Raw genomic sequence first — 18,953 nt, 5'->3', positions numbered from 1 at the left:
CTTCCTATGTTCAAGTTTGTGCCCATTGCCTCTTGTCCTGTCCCCGGGCACCACTGAAAAGAGCCTGGCCCCATCCTCCTGACACCCACCCTTTAAGTATTTATAAGCGTTGATAAGGTCACCCCTCAGACGTCTTTTTTCCAGACTGAAGAGACCCAAATCCCTCAGCCTTTCCTCATAAGAGAGGTGTTCCAGTCCCCAATGGAATGGAATGGGAAACTGGTGTTTATACCGATTTCTGTCTGTGTGGGAGCACTGCGGAATGCCTGTGCATTGTGGGGTTCTGGTGTCAGTGACTGGGAGCCCCATTTTAATCCTGTGTTCTGGGGACCTTCAGCTGCTCTTTCATTTCTTGGGGTTTTTTTTAGTCAAGGTAAAGTTTTGAACAGAACATACAAATTCATAGAAATCAGGGTGCCATGGGGAAGTTCTGGGTGTTGGCCGTGTGTAAAGGGTCAGAACTGTCCGGTCGGTCCCACACTGGGACCTTACCACAGACGTCCTTGTCCCAGTGATGACTGGGAGATTCTGTTTCCTCTTGTTATTGAGTCACTGATGTACTGAGTTGGTTCCAGTTATGACCTTGACATGACGTTTACATTATTTCATTTTAGTTCAGTGAAAATGTCTAAGTAATTAGCCTCTGTGAGAAGTTTAATTTACTTTAAGTGGAACTTGTAGAAAGCATTTGGAGGGGTTTTTTGTTTTCAGATTTGCAGCTGCCTTACCAGTCATCGCAGCATAGGTAATTCAGTAGTGTAGCTGGTGGCCACTGGCTCTATTACCACATGAATAGCTACATCCATTACCATTATAACCTCCAGCACACTGTTTCTTAGATTTCACAAAATGAGCAATGAAAATGAAGTTAATTTTTGCCTACCAGTGAGCTTTACCATTTCTCTGGCTGACAGAATTTATTAAAAGCTACTGTTTCTTTGAAAGAGCAGTTCTCTCTCTGTATCTCTGGTACAGAATGGACTGTGTATGCCAGCAAAGCTGAAAACAGCCAGTAAACAATTTGCAAGCTCGAGGAGGACAGATAATCCCCAGTGACAGACAGACACAACCTCTGTCTTCATGCTACAATGTCTGAGCTGCAACTTACCTAGGAGTGTCACCTGTGTTGTGATGCGCAGCGGCTGGATGTATTGTGAACAAACTCTGATAACTCTCCCTGTACATTTCTGACCAATGCTCTCTCACAAAGTTCTTGTCAGGGAGTATTTATAAAGATAATATATACATATAAAACCACACACTTTATTTTTAGATGCATATATATATATATATATAAAATCAAGGTGGCGTTATGGAAGGCAGCAAAGTCTGCGGTGTAGTTTTGTCAGCAAATTCTGGGTCAAGTGAGCAAGTTAACTCCACAGACACAGCCTCGTACCTGTGTGCATATATCTAAAGCAAACTTGAGTTGTCTCATCTGTGATATCCTTCACTGAGAGCCAGTTTTGTATTACTAATGTAGTTCCCTGGTCAAACAGTTACAGTGCTTAAAGTCAATCAATTTTTAATGTTCTGAAGTTTCAGATCTCTATATTCCTGATGTAGTTATCTTAGCATTTTGCCATCACATCATTAATCTCACTGTTACTCCATATCCAGATACTTCCAGTATGTCCTCCAGTCCCTTTCCTTGAGTTACTGCCTTGAGATCTTTGCTGATCTACGGCCGACCAGGGTCTCGTGGTAAATTTTCTGCTGTTTTTCTTCTGTAATTATTTATGTCCTCCTGGATTAAGTGTCACCCAGTACCAATTAATTTTTCAGATCCAAGTATATTATCGAGACAGTCAGTTAGAAGCATCATGGTGTCATCCTCATTGAAGAATCAGAATAGACCATATACGATGACGTGATGTACTTACTTCAGCCTTAGCTGCTCAAAACACAACCTCCAAGCCTGTGGCACGTGTGTGAATGTCCTTAGAAGAGAATTAGTGCCAGTTGTTTGAGCCTGATATTCCAGGGAGCTTCCTACCCTAAACAGAAGCCATAGACTAATAGGGAGTTTGCCTAACAGCAGTGTGTTGCTGTGATCTGCAGTTCGGTAGCTTTCCCATCTAAAAATACAGCTGCATGGCTCCCCTCCTTCCCTGTTTTACTCCTCCTCCCTTTTCTCACTGGTATATGTTAAATTTTTTAAGGAAATACACAGCTGGTAGCTGCCCGTGGGGAGTTACGGGAGATGTTTCATGCATGTATGAAAAAATCAAAGTGCTAGTGTGCTGAGAATACCAGAAACTCTTTGCAAAAGAGCAAATGTGTATCAGCCTCAGAATGGCAGGTTGCTTGGAAACCCAGGATTTCCTTTTTCTAATCTGTCTCTGGAGAGTTTGCTGCTGTTGCATTTGCTGCTGGCAGATTTTATGAACTTTGTAGTAGAACTTTACGGTCAACAAGGTGTAGCCATGGGAGTTAGATGCGTCAAGGTGAAGAGAGAGGTTTCGCTGTTGTGCACGGACAAGCGATGAACTGCCAGTGTGTGACCAAATGTAGTTCGAACAGTCCCCAGGAGATTGTCTTGGAACTACTTGGAAGGTAGGTCCAAACCACAGCTGCCTTTCTCACTCATTGGCTATACTATTTAATACCTGTGCTTTTGTTTATTCATACGATATTTCTTCTGGCCAACGTGTTTTCTCTTTTCTGTCCATCTTTAGCATAAATTAGTGCTTTTTAATTTCTCAGTATATTCAGGGGTTACTCAGTGTAGTACTCCCCAGTACTACATTAATACATTAGTCCATCTGTTCGCTTGGACGCTAAATTAGTTGAATTTGGTGGTAAAAGCATCCTGAAATTGTTAAGGTTAATGACTCGCTCTTTTACAAGACAAAATACATTTGATGTTCAATTGATTGCTTGAGTTGTTTTATTGAATAATATGAATATTTAACTACTTAATTTCATGGAAGAGCATCTTTGTTATCCCATTTATGTTAGTGAAACTGATGATGTCCTCATCAGTTGGATACATTACTTTGCTCCAAAAAATAATCTGTTCTCACAAATCCTAGTGTTTTGATGTCCCAAATATTCCACGGTGCATCCAGGAGGGGAAAATTCTTTTTGTAAAGCTGCTGTACAGTGACAAAAATGCACAGCTCCTTTAGCATTCCCACTGCATGAATACATGTTGTTGCTGTAAACTCTGTCCTCGCGGATTCCCTCATAGGCTCTTCATTTTCTTGGAGTTTATTGAGGGCTGTTGAAAACCAATCGAAGAAAGACAACCTGAAAGTTAACAGGGTCACTGGGATATGGGAAAACACGTGAAAAATTTGCTTAGATACCCATTATTGCTTCTGTTTGCTAGCCTGCTGAAGCGTCTGGTTACTGAAAACATGTATTATTTAAGGATAGAAGGCCCTGAATTATCTGTCCTTTCTGGAGAAGTAAATGGTTTATTGCGTTCGAGATAACATTATCAGTTGTTCTGAGTGGCTAAATACAACAGACCCAACTAAAAGTCTAGCAGAGTATCTAGAATAAGCATCAAAACTTGGTTTTGTGTCAGCAGATAGTAGTAGTGTGTCATTCGGCTTTGTCTTTTAATACTTTGAAAAATAAATCAAGATCATTGGACTATCAAACAGCTGTGATTTGAGTCAAGGATAAATTCCCTCAAATTTGCAGTGTTTGATGTTTCTTATCATGGCCATTAAAGAACTGTTTAATAAGGCTTTTGATAAATAAATATTGTCTTTGAAGACATTATTGTTGTTCTTAGCAAAAGCCGATTCTGATTCTTACTGCAAAATGGTGAGCCTCCCACCTACACAGTATCTGTCCAGTGGATAAAATCAGATTTCTTCATTCAGTGTGGTAATTTAAATTGTTTTTTAAAGCACTAAAAAGAAAAACTGCAAATAAGAAGTAACGAATTGGGAAATAAAAGCTTTGTGCTTTGTGACATTTGTGATTATGAGAGACACTGTCGCTGGGATTCATGGCTTATAGCGGGACGTTGTTAGGCTGATCTTACTGGCGCTGCATGCTTTCTGCACAATTTGGATGCTCACAATTGATCATAAAATGTTACAAAATGTTCTTGCATCCTTCACACCACACATCCAAGAACAGGTGTTCTCTCTTACGTGTAGTGAATCTGAGCTGAGCCTCCTGTCTGTAACCTTCGGAAGCTTTGGGAAGATCCTCTGTGAGGTTCCAGATTCCTGGCTAGGGCTGCTTCCTCTGCCGAAACTCCTGATTCCGCTTTCAGTTTAAGAAGCATCAAGGGAAAACCTTAGAGAGGAATAAAGCTATGCAAGTATCCTGATATCTTAGAAGTTGCTTTCTTTGTGCTGCGGTCTGTGAATTTATAGCTTTACTGTGATTATTTCAATTCACGTACTAATGCAAGGAAGAAAACATTAAATTAAAAGAGATGAGAGAAAAGTGCTTATATTCTTTTCCTGTCTGATGACTGTTGGCTTGAGGTTTTCTGGCTACAGTTGAGTTGAATAATAAAATAAATTGTGCAGCAGTGATTGCGGTTGTACCTCTTCTGTTTCCTGTGCAGTCTGATTTGGCAGGCCTTGCTTATTCTGTCCAGCATCTGGTGACATCCCAAGGTCAGTGCACGTCATTACCAGAACATTAAAACAGCAAATGGATTTGCTTTTGTTTCTTTTCTAAAAGTTCTTCAGTAAACTGAAATGGTAAAAATACCGAAGAAAAGCCTCTTATCAGAAACTCCTTCTGACATCCCCACTTTCACAAAATAGGGTTGTTCTGACTTTGAATGAGTTTTTTTTTGGAACACATTAGGCTGTGTCAAATGCAAAGCTTTGCTTTCTAAAAATAATTTAAAAGCATACGTATTTGATGTCTTTAGTTTCATTTAAGTAATAACCAGTGAAAAACAACTTTTATATCACTTTACAATTCTTTGTAGATTTTTGGAGGTAATATTTAACTGGATATCAAGAGCATTTGCTAGAAAGGGAAAAGTCAGACCACTAGTCAGATGGAGAGGCATGCACTCTCTTCTGCAATGTGTTTGTGGCTCTAAGGGCTTTTCTTAGTAAGAAATCCTGTATGCCATACGTTAGTGCCTGCTGTTATTCCATTGATTCAGTTTAACCCACACATTAGAGAGCCACACTTTGGCGTTGGTATGTTCTATGCTAGATAATCCTCTTTTTCAGTAAATATATTTAAAAATCTCCTTCAGTCTGCAGCATCCTCCCAAACTAAAAATATTCCTGGTAGCTGACAATATTTTAGTCTATAAGATACCCTTATCCTTTTTTTTTTTTTTTTTTTTGGTCTTTCTTCCAGTCAAACCTCTGTTTCAATCTCTTACACCCTGCCAGGAAAAAAAAGGAAAATGGAGAAGAGAAGGTCTTTTAGCCTAGCGGAGGTGAAACACCTGTTCTGCAAAGGAATACAATAGTATATTTGCTGCCAAGACACCATATGCTGATTGCTTGACTTAGGGTGAAATGGAAGAAGGAATTAGCGAGAGCCTGCAGTGCAGATTTCAGAGGTATTTTTGTTCTTGTCACTGCTCCCTCTTTGTCTTTTCTTCTGACGGGGCTTTCTCCTTCATGCTACGACAAATTTTTGGCAATGGTTTTGAATACAGATGCAGACAAGTCCTCCTGCAATTGTAAGCCTCTGGATCTCTGGGTAATAGTTTTGGGCACGAGCATAACTTTATAGCGTGTGCTCTGCAGGTGAATTCAACCCCCCAACTAAACTTGTTTCCCAGGTTGGTTCTGAAGGTAAGCACTGACTCCTTGCTTTGTGTTTTAGTCACCAGACGCTGCGTGTTTGTGTGCAGCCCTCAGGTTGCTGCATTTGCGATTGCTGCAATTCTACTTTCCGTGCTGTTGTATTACAAAAAGAGTGAAACAGATTAATAGAACAGACACAGCATATATATATATACACACATATATGTGTGTGTGTGTGTGTATATATGTATATATGTGGACAGGTAACGTTATAGTCTCAGTCTTGATGCAGCAGAAGCTTTATACCCTAAATTCTTCTCTACTAGACATTATTCTTTGATCTATGTGAAGAAAATAAACAGCTTTCTCTTGGCTTTTATCCTTCTTTTGTGTATTTTCAGACCTTCGCAGTGTTAGATTAGCATGGTTGTAGTGTCTGACCTACCTGTACAAATTTCAGGATTTTTGCTCTCTGTTGTACCTTCCTAAGAGTCTTTCACTTTTGTGCGTTATAGAACTAGTGGCACAAACGTGAAGCGCTAAAGGGCGAAGCTGGTGCAAATATGGACAATACAAACAAATGCTAATAAAGGATGAAGTCAAAATAATAAAAGAACTTTAGTCTGAAGACTGTGTTTCTCCAAATTGAGTGTTATTGCTGAGTGGAGAATCTTCAGCTGCACGTTGCTTTTAAAAAAACCAAAAGCAAGCAAGCAAGCAAACAAACCCCAAAAAACCCAGCCCCCTCCCCAAAAAACCCCAGCGCAAACCCGACATTCTTGGAGGTATTTGTGCATTATTCACCAAGTTAAGGACAGAGAGATGTTTTCTTATAAATGGGGAATATTCAGCAGGCAAGAAAAATCTATTTGGGTATGGAATGAGAACTTATTAAGAAATTATTAGTTAAATAGAGATTCCTAACTGGTAATGTAACTGTTTCTGAAGTAATAGTCAAGAAAACAGGACTCTCTTGTGCATGCAGCATTGTTCTGGCCTAGTAAAGGAAATTGTTGTACGTACCACAGAACTACTTCCAGTTCTAAGACAGTTTGTGTTTTTTTAAAAATATTTTTTTCTAATGACACCAAAATAGATCTTTAAAGTATGTCTTGGTATTTACTCTGTTTTACATTAAATCACCAGAAGTGCTGTGGGATTTTTATTCATGATTTAAAATGCATTGGTTGAAATTTTGGCGGACAAATTGAAAGTATGCTATAAGACAGTAAAAAAGGGATGGTAAAATTAGTACCTTTAGAAGGTGAAGCATTCTGCTCACTTAATTAGTTGAGGGAGGATAAGGTAAGTTAGAAAAATGAGTAAATCAGAAGTGAATTTTAGTGCAAGTTTCCATCATAAATAAGCAAGAGTAAGCCAGGTTTGGGGTTTTAAGGGGTTTTTTTCCTGCATTTTCGATCCCCATTTAATCGATTCATAAATCAATTAATTACTGTCACGAGAGCTGAGGGCAGCAGGAAATTGGGTTCAAATTAAAAAGAAAAGGAGGCAATTTGTTTTAAGATTGAAAGTTGAATGTTCAATCGAAGTTTAATCAGAAGTGACCCATTATTTGAAAAGTGGAATGTCAATGTCTTTCTAATTTCACAGAATGCTTCATTAAATGACTATTGAAAAGATCAGGTTAACTGATCATTCCAAAAGGAAGATGAGGCAAAAGGGGGTTTTGGAAGCCCGTTTCCAAATACATGTTATGTTTGTTCATTTCTCTTTTGAAGAGCTTGTAGAGAAACCAAATCGTTACACTGGGAATTCAAGGATTATTGGCGTGGTCCTTTCTAGATTGTACAGATTGTATGATAAAAACTTCGCTTCATATCAGAACAGCAAATCTCCTTAATCCCTTTGGATAGCTATGTACCTGAAGAACTATTTACAAATGGCAATAAAGAGCAAGGAGAATATTTTCAAAGGCATGACTGGAAGTTGGGTGTCTCACAGTGGTCTGACCTTGAAAAAGCTTTGCCATAAATCGTTATCATTTTGAGAGCGTTCAGCTGCGCAAGGTGTAGAACACCCTGCCCGTTGTACGAAGTGAGAGCCCTACTAGTGCCTGACTAGAAATCAGATGAATTTTGTTTAGGAAGTGAGTGCGGGAGAGTACGAGGGCACCAACTGTGGCTGAAACTCCTACTGTGGGTGAAAAAGATGAAGCAGTAATACCGTTGTGTTTAGTGCTTGCTGGATTAGCATGTCTTTTTTTCTTTTTTTTTTTTTTCTTTTTAGTGTGTATTTACTAGAAATTTGCTTAGTATGTTGCTGTTAAAAAATACCCTAACACTCACTTGTTATTGTGAGCTTGCGGAAAGAATAAATGATGAGTCTGATTCAGTTTCTCACTGTTGGAAAGTGTTGCTCTTGCTGTTAAATGCTGAGAGGGACTCTTGAAACATCATCTAAGACTCACATCTAGCCTTGGGATAAAGAGTGGCCTTCTGTTACTTGGAAAGTTCATGCAGCTTTCTCTGATGAGCATAGTGCTTGAAAGACAATAAAAGGCAAGAGAAACCGAATATGTTTGCCTTTCTAGTAGTTCTTTATGGAGGTGGTTTTTTATGAAGAAAAAAAAGAAAAAAAGAAAAAGGAACAACAACTGTTCCAAACATTTCCCTTCATAAGGGCAGAGGAAGGTATTTCAGATGTTGGCAAGTTATTTCAGATAGTAATCTTGGATTAACTGTTCGCAAGTATTACCTGTCAGTACACACACAGAGAATAATAAATATTATCTATAAATATGTACAAATATATAAAATTGTATTACTTTGTTTTATTTCACATACACTCCATAGGAAGAGCTTTGGTTTTGGGGCCGAAAGCTTAATCGTGCAAAAATACTCACACCTGCTTAAAGCAGTGGTTCTGTATGACTCCTTTTCAAGAGCTTGGCAAGCAAGACCTTGATTCCATTGTGAGCAAAATGACTTGCCACTTGCAGTGACAAAATGCCTGTTGATTTATTTGCTGATCGTTGCTTACTGGTGTCGTGTTCTTTCAAAGGCAGCAGTTGAGGCAGTAGCAAGGGCTACCGGGTTACCTTGCCCAGCTGCTGGGGTCTCGACTAGGCTGGAAGCCTTTGGAAGGAGGGTTGATTGCTCACTGGCTTTCAGAGAAGGAACATACTCATCTGGGAGGGTTTTCCAGAGCATAGATGAGGCAAACAAGAGAGCAGCTGGTCTGGTGTGAGAGGAGGACGGTAATAAAAATCAATAAGACCCTGAAACCTTTCAATATAGAAGGGACTGATGAGATGAGCAGGGAGCGTATTCGTAGTCTCACCCCAAGACATGTAGGAAAAAAACCCAACCTCTTTTGCTGGGGATCCTGCCGGGGGCTGTGCTGAGATTGTTGCGAAGTGGAAAGTCACTGAGGCGTTGCTGGGCTGAGGAAGAACCTAGACTCCTTGTGCAAAGAAACAACAGGCAAAAGTTATTTACACAGTGTTTTTTATTTTGTTTTACTTTTGCTTTTTAATAAAGGCTGTTGTCCTGGATTTAGTTCTCATAAAACCTAGTTTTAAAGAAAACCAAAGTTTTTCTTTTCAGGTGTTTGCCTCCAGAAAGATATCAGAACTGATCCACATGGAAGCTGTAGCGGACTTGGGGTTCAGTCACAGTATTCATTCATGTAATTTAAACACTTTATGACCTAGTATTTCTTTCCATTTAAGTTGTGTAAGAGGAGCAAGACCTTCTGCTCCATGAAGGCACCTAAATTAAGATAATGTATCTCTCACCGTTGAATGCAAGGTGAGTGTAGGACTAGACTCCTAAACTGTGCTCCGCAGGTGTGTGTCTGGAGTAGGGTGGGATAAAAGCTGGTTACGTGGCGTTTCCCTGCTTTACAGGCATCTCATCCATCAAGTTTTGGAATCCAGAGAAAGCGTATTTGTCTAAATGGAGCGATAATCTGATCTTGTGTAGCAAATCGAATTCAGTAATCATTCCCTTCACTGACTCTCGGTAAGGTACTCGAGAATGAATATAAATAATGTAATTCTCTTTAAGTTATTGATTGCAATTATGCGAATGAAGATGAAGAGCATTAGCACCACCATAGTAGAATGACAGTGTTCCTTAACCTGCCCCCAGTCAAATGGCATGGCTCTGCAAACTAGTGCGCAAACTCAAGCCAAAGATGAAGAGGTGTTATAAATTAATCTTGAAGTATGTGTTTTGTCTTTATAATACATGACTTCCTGCATCTTCTCCCGGAGATCTAAAAATAATTTAAAAAAAAGTTTTCTGAAGGGAAGGATAACTTCATTTATTATTCTGATACTTCTGTAACAAATTATACAACACACAGATGCATCACTGAATGCCGAGATTTTTATGAGTCGGTGCTAATTATATATGTATTTTTTTATTTAAAGAAAGTGGTGGGAGCTTACTGCCAGCAATAATGTTCTAGAAATGTATGGCAATACTGATAGAATACTGAACGTGGAGGCATTAATTGGTAGAAAAATAATAAAAAGCAAACTTATCAGCAATGTAAGATATACCTTTCTGAGACATACCTTTCACTGAGTTTTCTTGAACATGTCTATGAGACATGTCACACTGGTCAAAGAAGCTTAATTTAGCTGTGAATGTACTAGCTTGGGGGGGGGAATTGAGCATCTTTAGGGGATTACGTCGAAGTTGAGGAGTTTTGAGCAGAGCGTGTTGGCGTATCACATTGCTGATGTGCTCATCATGCAGCTGTGTCCCGCGCGTGCTGGGGAGGAGAGCTCAGTGCTGTGCCCACTTAAGAACGAGCGCTTGGATCCAGGTGATGTGCTGCGTTGTGGAGTACAAACGGGATTCTGATGCAGCAGGCGTATTTCAGATACCACCATTTTATCCCCCAGGGGTACATGAGTAAGATACTTTATATTGTTTGTTTCGAGGAAGAGGGTAGGGTTTTTTTCTCTGCTTCTTCATAACTTCTGTTTGAACTGAAGTTAACAGCTCTTTTAGCTAAAGTACTATTTTTCTTCAGTCTGTGTATGGCTTAGAACCCAGCATGTGAAAGAGCAAAGCTCAGTCGCATAAGAAGAGGTCGTACAAGCCAGAACAGAGCATTTAAATTGTTTGTCTTTCTCATTTGCTCACTTCCTGATGTTTAAAACAATAAATCCTACCGAGTGTGTTTAGCAAGTGAAAAGGTAGTGGACCGCCAGCCTTACAATTCAGTCCTGTTAAAGCTCAGATCAGCTTTAATATTTTTTAACCAAAGGTTTATTTGACCACTGTTATTTGCAATCTCTGAATGCAGATAACTTTATGGCTGTTGAAGAATGTGTTGGGCGGGCACCATTACCAGGTGTGATGCCCCTAGAAAGGGGCATTGTGAGTACAGAGTATGAGTCTTTTTTGGGAGAATAAGAATAGAAGCTATTGAAGATCCGTATATATAAAGAGGAGGAAACTGAAGAAATATTAGTGTACTAGAGACGGGAAGCTGGTATTTGAAAAGGGCATGCTTTCAGAATATTGTCAATATTGCCTCACAGTCTGGGAAATAATCTAAACCAGAAAAATTACTCATCTTAAATACAGCGCCATGGGCTTCTGTGAATTTTATTTGGAATGCAATCTGAAAAGGCTCTATAGATATTTTTCAAAATTGTTTTCACAGAGATGAAATTGTAGTATAATCTCACAAAGATTTAGGTATTTCTGAGCCAGGGATATTGTCAGCTTCTTATTCCAGCTAGTCCTATTTTATACGTGAATTCATAGAACATCAAAATTGCACTTGGAATTAGGGTACTCTCTTTATTGGGTCCTATGTAAAGCTCCAGAACTAGCATAAATAAAATGTTATGATTGTGAGTCTGGCAAAATATAGTCATTTCATGAGTCACACTCCACTGCTTAACCTTTCTTAATGGATGCATTTTCTTATATTCTTGTTACTGTTCCTCTCCAGAAGAAAAAAAAACTGTGGCATTAAGAGACACATGCAAAACGTTATTTCTAGGACTAGTCTAACTTAATCTGAATCTGGGTGCTTCCCTGGAGGTTCTGCCAGGGCTGTCAAACAAAGGAGAAGACAAGTTTCCCAGTGCTCAGATGCAGAAACCCACTACAAGGGCATGTTAATGCGCGGCTTGTAGTCCCTCTGCAGTCCCCAGTCGATCCCGCTGGTAAACCTGTCCGTGATTCTGCGTGGCACACAGGGCACTGGTCACTAAAGACAACAAGGGACCTTAGGATATTCTAGCTAAACACAATAATATATTTAGGTGCTGGCATGTAAAATTAAAATAAAAGCCCAGAATGAGATTCACAGACAAGAAAAGATTTAGGCCTTCCAAAAGGAGATACAAAATATTATGATGCTGAACTTAGTTGCCTAGAGGCAGAGAGCTTGAGCTTGAGCTGAACTTTTGTTCCTCTTCAGGACATAGGTAAATGCAGTGGATACATCTCTGGTTATTTGTGCATCAGAGTTCACTTTGAAGAGGATGTTTAAAAGAACTGCTCACAGCTTGGACAGTTTAGAATGGCATGATGCTCACGCGGCGTCGCACCCTCCTGCTGGTCCCTGAAATAACTTTGGCCTGTGCTTTTGTGCTGAACTCGTTGCTGTTGTGAACAGTGAGTGTGTTCAAAGTATGCTTACCAAACGGAGCGTGTCAGTCTGTCAAGGTGCACCTCTACACCTGGTTTTATACCAGGCGGGGATTAGAAGGGCACTAGGTTCGTAGCTTTTTGAGGGGGGCCGTTCAGGTCATGCCTAAAGAATCTAGAGGCGCTCCACAAAAACAATGATAATTAATTATATGTCTTGGGAGTGATAGGAATGTAGAGAAAGATTTTTCTTCTTAGGTTAGTTTCTGGGTTATTATACCAGATTCAGGAACACCAGTTTAAAATAATTCCCATTGGGGGCATCTGTGCACCCTTGAGGCTTGGGGTTTTGCTTTGTTCTCTTCAGTCTACACCTGGGTATCAGTTTGTTGTTTCCTTGTGACAGCAAATCTACAACCTAACTTCTGGCTTTCTTCAGTACAAGAAGAGGCGAACACCTTCTACAAATAATATATTAAGATCATCTGGTGTTAAAAAGAGTGGTCAACCTAGAGATTGTAATTCTAGGGAACTGACCAAAACCCCGTGTTATGTCGATGGTATTACTGCATACAGAAGTAGGATGGTTGCAGAAGATAAAAGTATATTCTTTGATTACGGTGTTTACATTTCTTCTGAAGACTAAATCATAATGTATTTAATAAAATGTCTGGTTGCTACCTAGCTCAAAAGGAAATCTGTGTGGGTATTTTTTCTCCCTCTAGGCAAAAATTTTAGCTGCTTTGGGAAGCGTAATTACAAAGACGACTGCCATTCCGGAAACAAAGTCATAAGACTTAGGGGTTTTTGACTCTTTCAGGGACTTGGAATCAGTTAATTAGATCGGTGAAATAAGTTTAATAATCGGCAAAACTTAAGAATAATTTGAAGGGTTTTTCAATCTCTGAACAAGATCCAATAAGCATTTGAAGGATGAAAATCAATGTGGAATCCTAAAAGGCTTTTTATTTCTTTCTCACAGAATTCTACCTTTCTCTATGAAGCTCTTTTTCCTGTACATACAACAAATACTGAAGAGCTGGATCCCTCCTTCAGCCTGCACGAGACCATTGCCAAGGTAACAGAAATGAAGATCTCATTTATACACACTTTCCTTCACATGGCCAAATTTGAATTTGTTAATAATGTTGAAAGATAAACTATTTTTTCCTGTGAATACTTTGAACATAGTTAAAAGTTGTGGATTTTTTTTCATTGAGACTCACCATTGGAATATTCTTTATTGTTACATTGGTTGACTTGCTTGATCAAAGTACTTTTATGTATGAATGCTTCATTTTATGTGATTCGATTGTATTTTGCATGGCTCACACTAGACTTACTGGCATGAGTGCAGGGCATTGAGCCCCACCAGATGGCAGGAAGTAGCAAGTTCATTGCTGTCAACTTTGTCAGCAATGAGGGCGCTCTGAGGGCACCTTCACGTTCCCAGATACTTGGGTTTATGAGCTGTCACAGTGATGCTCACATGGGAGGAAGGGGTGGCCATCCCATGGTTCTGGAGACTGCTCTACAGAGGGGATGCTCCCAAAGTTAATGTCTTCCGACTCCCCTCTTGTCACTCAAATATAATACTCCCTCCATGTTTTTTATTAATCCAATCAAAATTACTCCTTGCTCTGAAGTGCTTTTTCTTCGCTCGGTCCACTCAGCAAGACCTGTTTCTACAAAGAGACCTGACTATAAATGAGTCCAACTTAACGGGTTCATACACTTCTTATAATTGGATGTCTTATAAACCAGAGCTATGTAGACCTCGCAAACAGATTTCTTTGTTTATTTGGAGCTACTTCTTCTGGAAAAGCAGCTGCCGTTGAAACATTTCTTTTGGCAACAACAAAAATAAATTCACAAAGATCAGCGATGTGCAGATTTAGCGTGTAGACGGATCAGCATCTTCGGCAAAATAGACAGTGACTGATCTCGGGGTTTTAAGGGGTATTTTGTTTGTTTGTCTGCTTTGCTTCTGTTTTTTAAAGAAGCAGCACATGTTCCTAGACATGGCAGAGTCTGCCAGTTAAGGAACAATCACAAGACAAGAGTCTTCTCTGAAGCCCTTTTAATGGGATCGGTGGGTTTTAAGCCATCCTTGATGCCAAAGTGAGTGAAAAGATTCACCAGATTTCTTCCCAAGGACTGAGGGAAGTAGATTATTATGTGATTATTTACTGCATAATTAACTTGTGATTTACTAATTAGTGTGTGATGGGACATGTGTAATCTGAATAAATCTGTATTTTAGTATTTGCTCGATAATTTTAACTAACACAGAAAAATATTTGTTAGATAGTTGACATCAAGCATTTTGATCCTGTTTAAATCATTACAAATTATTTTAAGTAGGTTCATTGAGCATTACAATTTACTTTGATAAAACTTGATGAAGATTGCACTAGGATATGACTATATTTCCATTTTGCTTTTCAGACTATAGCCTAGGATGCTTTTATAAAGATGCAGCCGTATTTGTCATCTTTAGCTTAGCTTAATTGATCTTAAAGTAGATTCTTAATAGCTTGAAAATCAAAATCTTTCTAAATTTCATCTATTGTCTGCTGGTTTTTATAGCTAGATGATGGTGGTGTTACCTCTTGGTTCCCTCTGTTCCCCCACTTCAAACTTTTTCTCCGAGTAACTAAGCCAGCCATTGTTCCCTTTCTCCTGCAAGATGGACTTTCCTTTGCCCTTCCTTTATCCTAGTGGTTGTCACCCCTTCCAATTTGAAAGCATTTTCTTTGGGTGAATGTCTAGAAAAGTGTGCGGTATTTTATCTGAGGCCTTATGTTGCTTTGTGTGGTAACGTTTATCCAGCTTCGTTCGTGAGGTGACGTCACATCACCTTTTTCTTGGTAAGATCTTCATTCAACCCTACTTTTGATTCTGGTGGCTGCATGTTAGCGCAGACAAGCTGCTGCATACGTAGTTGGAATTCTAAAGTGTCATCTTACTTTACAAATTTGCTTTTTGAAGCTGACACTGGTTTCCATGCTTTGGGCAACCTGGAGGGTTACTGGGGCTTTGCGGGTGGAGGTTTTTCTTGTCTCCATTATGAAAACTCTAAAGATGTCCTCTCTATACAGCACACACATTGATTTTCAATGTCAGCCCTTTAAGGGGGACGAAGCTTAATGAGGTTTTATTTCTTTGAAAAGAAAAGACAAATATCAGTTGAGCCTTGATGAAAACATCTATAATTACTAAAAGAAAGCAAATTCGAGTCCGATGGAGGGACAAATTGTTTAAACAATGCCTGTTCTAAACCACTGCATCGTTGATCGGTTATCCATGTGTATGACTGCATGCAGAATTCTGTGTTACACTGTGCACATGATACATGATGCTTGCTACTTCGACAATTTTTTGGTTCTAGTATAAAGTGGACTATTTAAAATATTTTTTTGCCTTTCTCAGTTACTCTTTATGCCTGATGATTGTCTTTGAGCTAGTATAGTTAAAAATAAATATGTTTTTATTTGAGTGAAAGAGACAAGTGGGTAAAAATACAGAAACGTTACATATCTTGAAATACCATTTCATCTTGTATCTTTGAAAATGGAGTTTTCTTGACTTTGATAGGCAGGCTAAAAGGAAAAACAGTTTTTTATTTGGACTTCTAAGTGGCAAAAGCAAGCTGTATTCATGAGACTACAGAAATTCTGATGCAATTCTCTGAACACCTTGGAAACCTTACAGTTTGAGTGATCAAGACTTAGTTTCTTACTGACATCTTTAAAGTAAAAATGTTACTTGGATATGGGATTTAAAGGAAATGCTATAATTTATTTAGTGAACTAAGCGCTGTTATTGCTATTCCTTAATCTGAAATCTTTGTATTTTCATTGTGGTACTCTGAACAGATGAGGCCAAGTTATTTCTTCCAAAGACTAGAAATCTATAGCTTTATAATAACTTACTCATATTTGCAAAAACAGTCCATAGTGAGAAGTTAGCTTGCAGTTAGAATTTATACTCCTCAGTCAGAAGTTAACGCTCCTCAACAGGTACCAGCCAGCCAACTGGCTGCGTGCGCTCCATTGCCATTGCAAGTAAAACAGGTGTTCAGAAATTTTAACTTTCATTTTCAAAAGACCTTTCACATAATACTGATTTTTATGTTAAAAGAAATTAAATATTCAAATAGAAAAAATTCAGCGTTTACTAATTTTCATTGGCTTTTTTCCCTAGAAATGGCTTATGAAAATATTTGAAACTTTAACTTCTTATTCTTATTTGAGACCAAATGCATTTTTATTAAATTTTTTCACACGTTGGAAATGCCGTATTCTGACCAGCTTTATTCAGATAAATATCTCGTTACTTTAGTACTATTTATCCAAATATCAAATATTCAAGTCCTTGTTTATTGAACTAGAGTAGAACAAAACACTGTTAACCAGCTGTCGTGGCTTTGAAGAGTATGAAAGTCTTTGTCATGTATCAATTTTTCTCTGACGTTAGATTATAGACGTTCAAATTGTAGGATATTCAAGTTGAGGTTGTTCTATTCATGATGACTTGAATATTTCTTTCTTCAATGATGTGAGCTAATACATACATCCTGTATGTATTAAAACCTGTGAGGTTTTGGAGTTACAAATCTTGGAAAATAAATCCAAAATATTGTAGGTCTTTAGTGGACAGCTTATTGTTAAGCAACTTTCTGCTGTATCTGAACTGAAAATTTTGTGATCGTGAGAGGCCTGGTACCAGCTAAGGCCTAGACCCAGCAAATAATGTGCTCTGTTCATAAGTTAATATAATTCCTTCTATTTCAATGATTGCTAATTTGACTACGGCATCCGTGTTCAATAAATTTTTTAACATAATGTTTGCTTCCATTAATAATCCCTGTATTTTGTTTCCTTTGGAAAAATCTTAATGGCCAAATAAAAATCTGCCTAAAAAGGCAAAAAATTGTTAAGTTTCATACCACTGAAAAAATCGATTTTCCGTATGTAGAAGCATGTATTTTAGAGCTGCTTATGTGAGGGACATTGTGTTTAAAATTACAGTCTCAGTTCCTTCAGCAACCAGCTGAGATCTGACCGGTGTGATCTACATCTATGGGAACACGCACAGTAATTGGTATTTTTGAGACACAGTTGGTATGTATTTCTGGAAGCTATACTTACTTTATCGTATCAAATTGAGGTTTGGAAACAGAAAATGTTGAATTCAATGCAAGGCGGCATACTGGTGCTGGATGGTGATTATTGTAAGAGGAATATTGACTTTACTAAATCGAGATTTATTCATTCAGACCTAGCAGTGAAGATGTTACAGGGTTGAGATATCTGGAGAAAAAAATGAAATATCTGAAAAAAAAACAACTGTTACAAAGTAATACCTATTACCAAATATTTTTTTTTATTGATGGTTTTACAGTGAAGGAGGGTTTGACCTGGTTTGGGTCTTTTTTGTATATTCAAGAGTATTAGATATGGACAAACCAATTTATCCAAGCTGATTGAGTTCAGAAATAGTTTATGTTCCTTCTTGGTGTAGCCTCTTGGTGTACCCTTGGTAAGGATAGGAATATCCTCACCGGATAAGAACAAAACTCCGTTTGGTACAAAAGTCTACCACTGGTAGTAACAAGTAGTAGATTCTTGGAGAATAAATGCATAAAGTCAGGGAATCACAGCATGATACTTCCTCTGGTATGCTTTCCCACTTACTCTCAGTTGGCAGGGCAATACTCTGCACTGGTGAGGCCACAACTGGAATACTGCATCCAGTTTGGGCTCCCCAGTTCAAGAGGGACAGGGAACTGCTGGAGCGAGTCCCGCGTAGGGCAACTAAGATGATTGAGGGACTGGAGCATCTCCCTTATGAGGAAAGGCTGAGAGAGCTGGGACTCTTTAGCCTGGAGAAGAGAAGGCTGAGGGGAGACCTTATTATGGCATACAAGTATCTAAAGGGTGGGCTGAAGGAGGATGGTGCCAGACTCCTTTCATTGGTTCCCAGTGACAGGACAAGGGGCAACGGGCACAAGTTAGAACATAGGAAGTTCCGTTCAAATACACGGAAAAACTTCTTTGCAGTGGGGGTGACAGAGCCCTGGAACAGGCTGCCCAGGGAGGGTGTGGAGTCCCCTTCTCTGGAGACTTTCAAGACCCGCCTGGATGCAGTCCTGAGGGATGTGCTCTGGGCGATCCTGCTTTAGCAGGGGAGTTGGACTAGATGATCTCTAGAGGTCTCTTCCAACTCTGAAGTTTCTGCGATTCTGTGATTTCCTAGGCTCATAACCACACCTCTGCACCGATTTCCAGCGCTGTTACGTGTGTAGTTATCTGTGCCCTTTTTATTTGCATTCTGACTTCCATAACATCCCATAGCAACGTTCCCCACAAATTAATTCCCTCCCTGCCCTGCCTTACTTTAAACTTGCTGCTTGTTTATCTCAACTAGGTTTTTATGCCTTTGGTATGAGAAATAATAAACAAACGTGCTCTCTTTACTTTTTGATGCCAGTTGCTTTCCTTTCCAAACTGTTGTGTCTGAGTGTAGTGACCAGTTTGAGCTGTCCTCCCAGGGAAGTCATTCCTGCCTAATACGTCACCCCTGTATTTCTGCAGTTCTATGGCATCTCTTTTGCTTTGAGGTCATTAGAACTATTGTCCCGTATTCCACATGTTGGATCACTGCG

At 39.1% G+C, this 18,953-nt stretch overlaps 1 protein-coding gene across 3 annotated transcripts in view; it reads left to right on the top strand.

Annotated features, from left to right (window-relative positions):
- The window catches only part of NAALADL2 (N-acetylated alpha-linked acidic dipeptidase like 2), a 503,786-nt gene that overhangs the window by 415,485 nt on the left and 69,348 nt on the right, over positions 1 to 18,953 (top strand). For all 3 annotated transcript variants that reach the window (XM_074591744.1, XM_074591745.1, XM_074591747.1), the window contains one exon: positions 13,266 to 13,361. In XM_074591744.1, the coding sequence (XP_074447845.1) occupies positions 13,266 to 13,361 (96 nt within the window). The remainder of the gene's footprint in view (positions 1 to 13,265; positions 13,362 to 18,953) is intronic.

Source organism: Larus michahellis, chromosome 6 (assembly GCF_964199755.1).
Source record: "Larus michahellis chromosome 6, bLarMic1.1, whole genome shotgun sequence".
Classification (NCBI taxonomy): domain Eukaryota; kingdom Metazoa; phylum Chordata; class Aves; order Charadriiformes; family Laridae; genus Larus; species Larus michahellis.
This window is presented reverse-complemented; position numbering and strand designations above follow the sequence as displayed.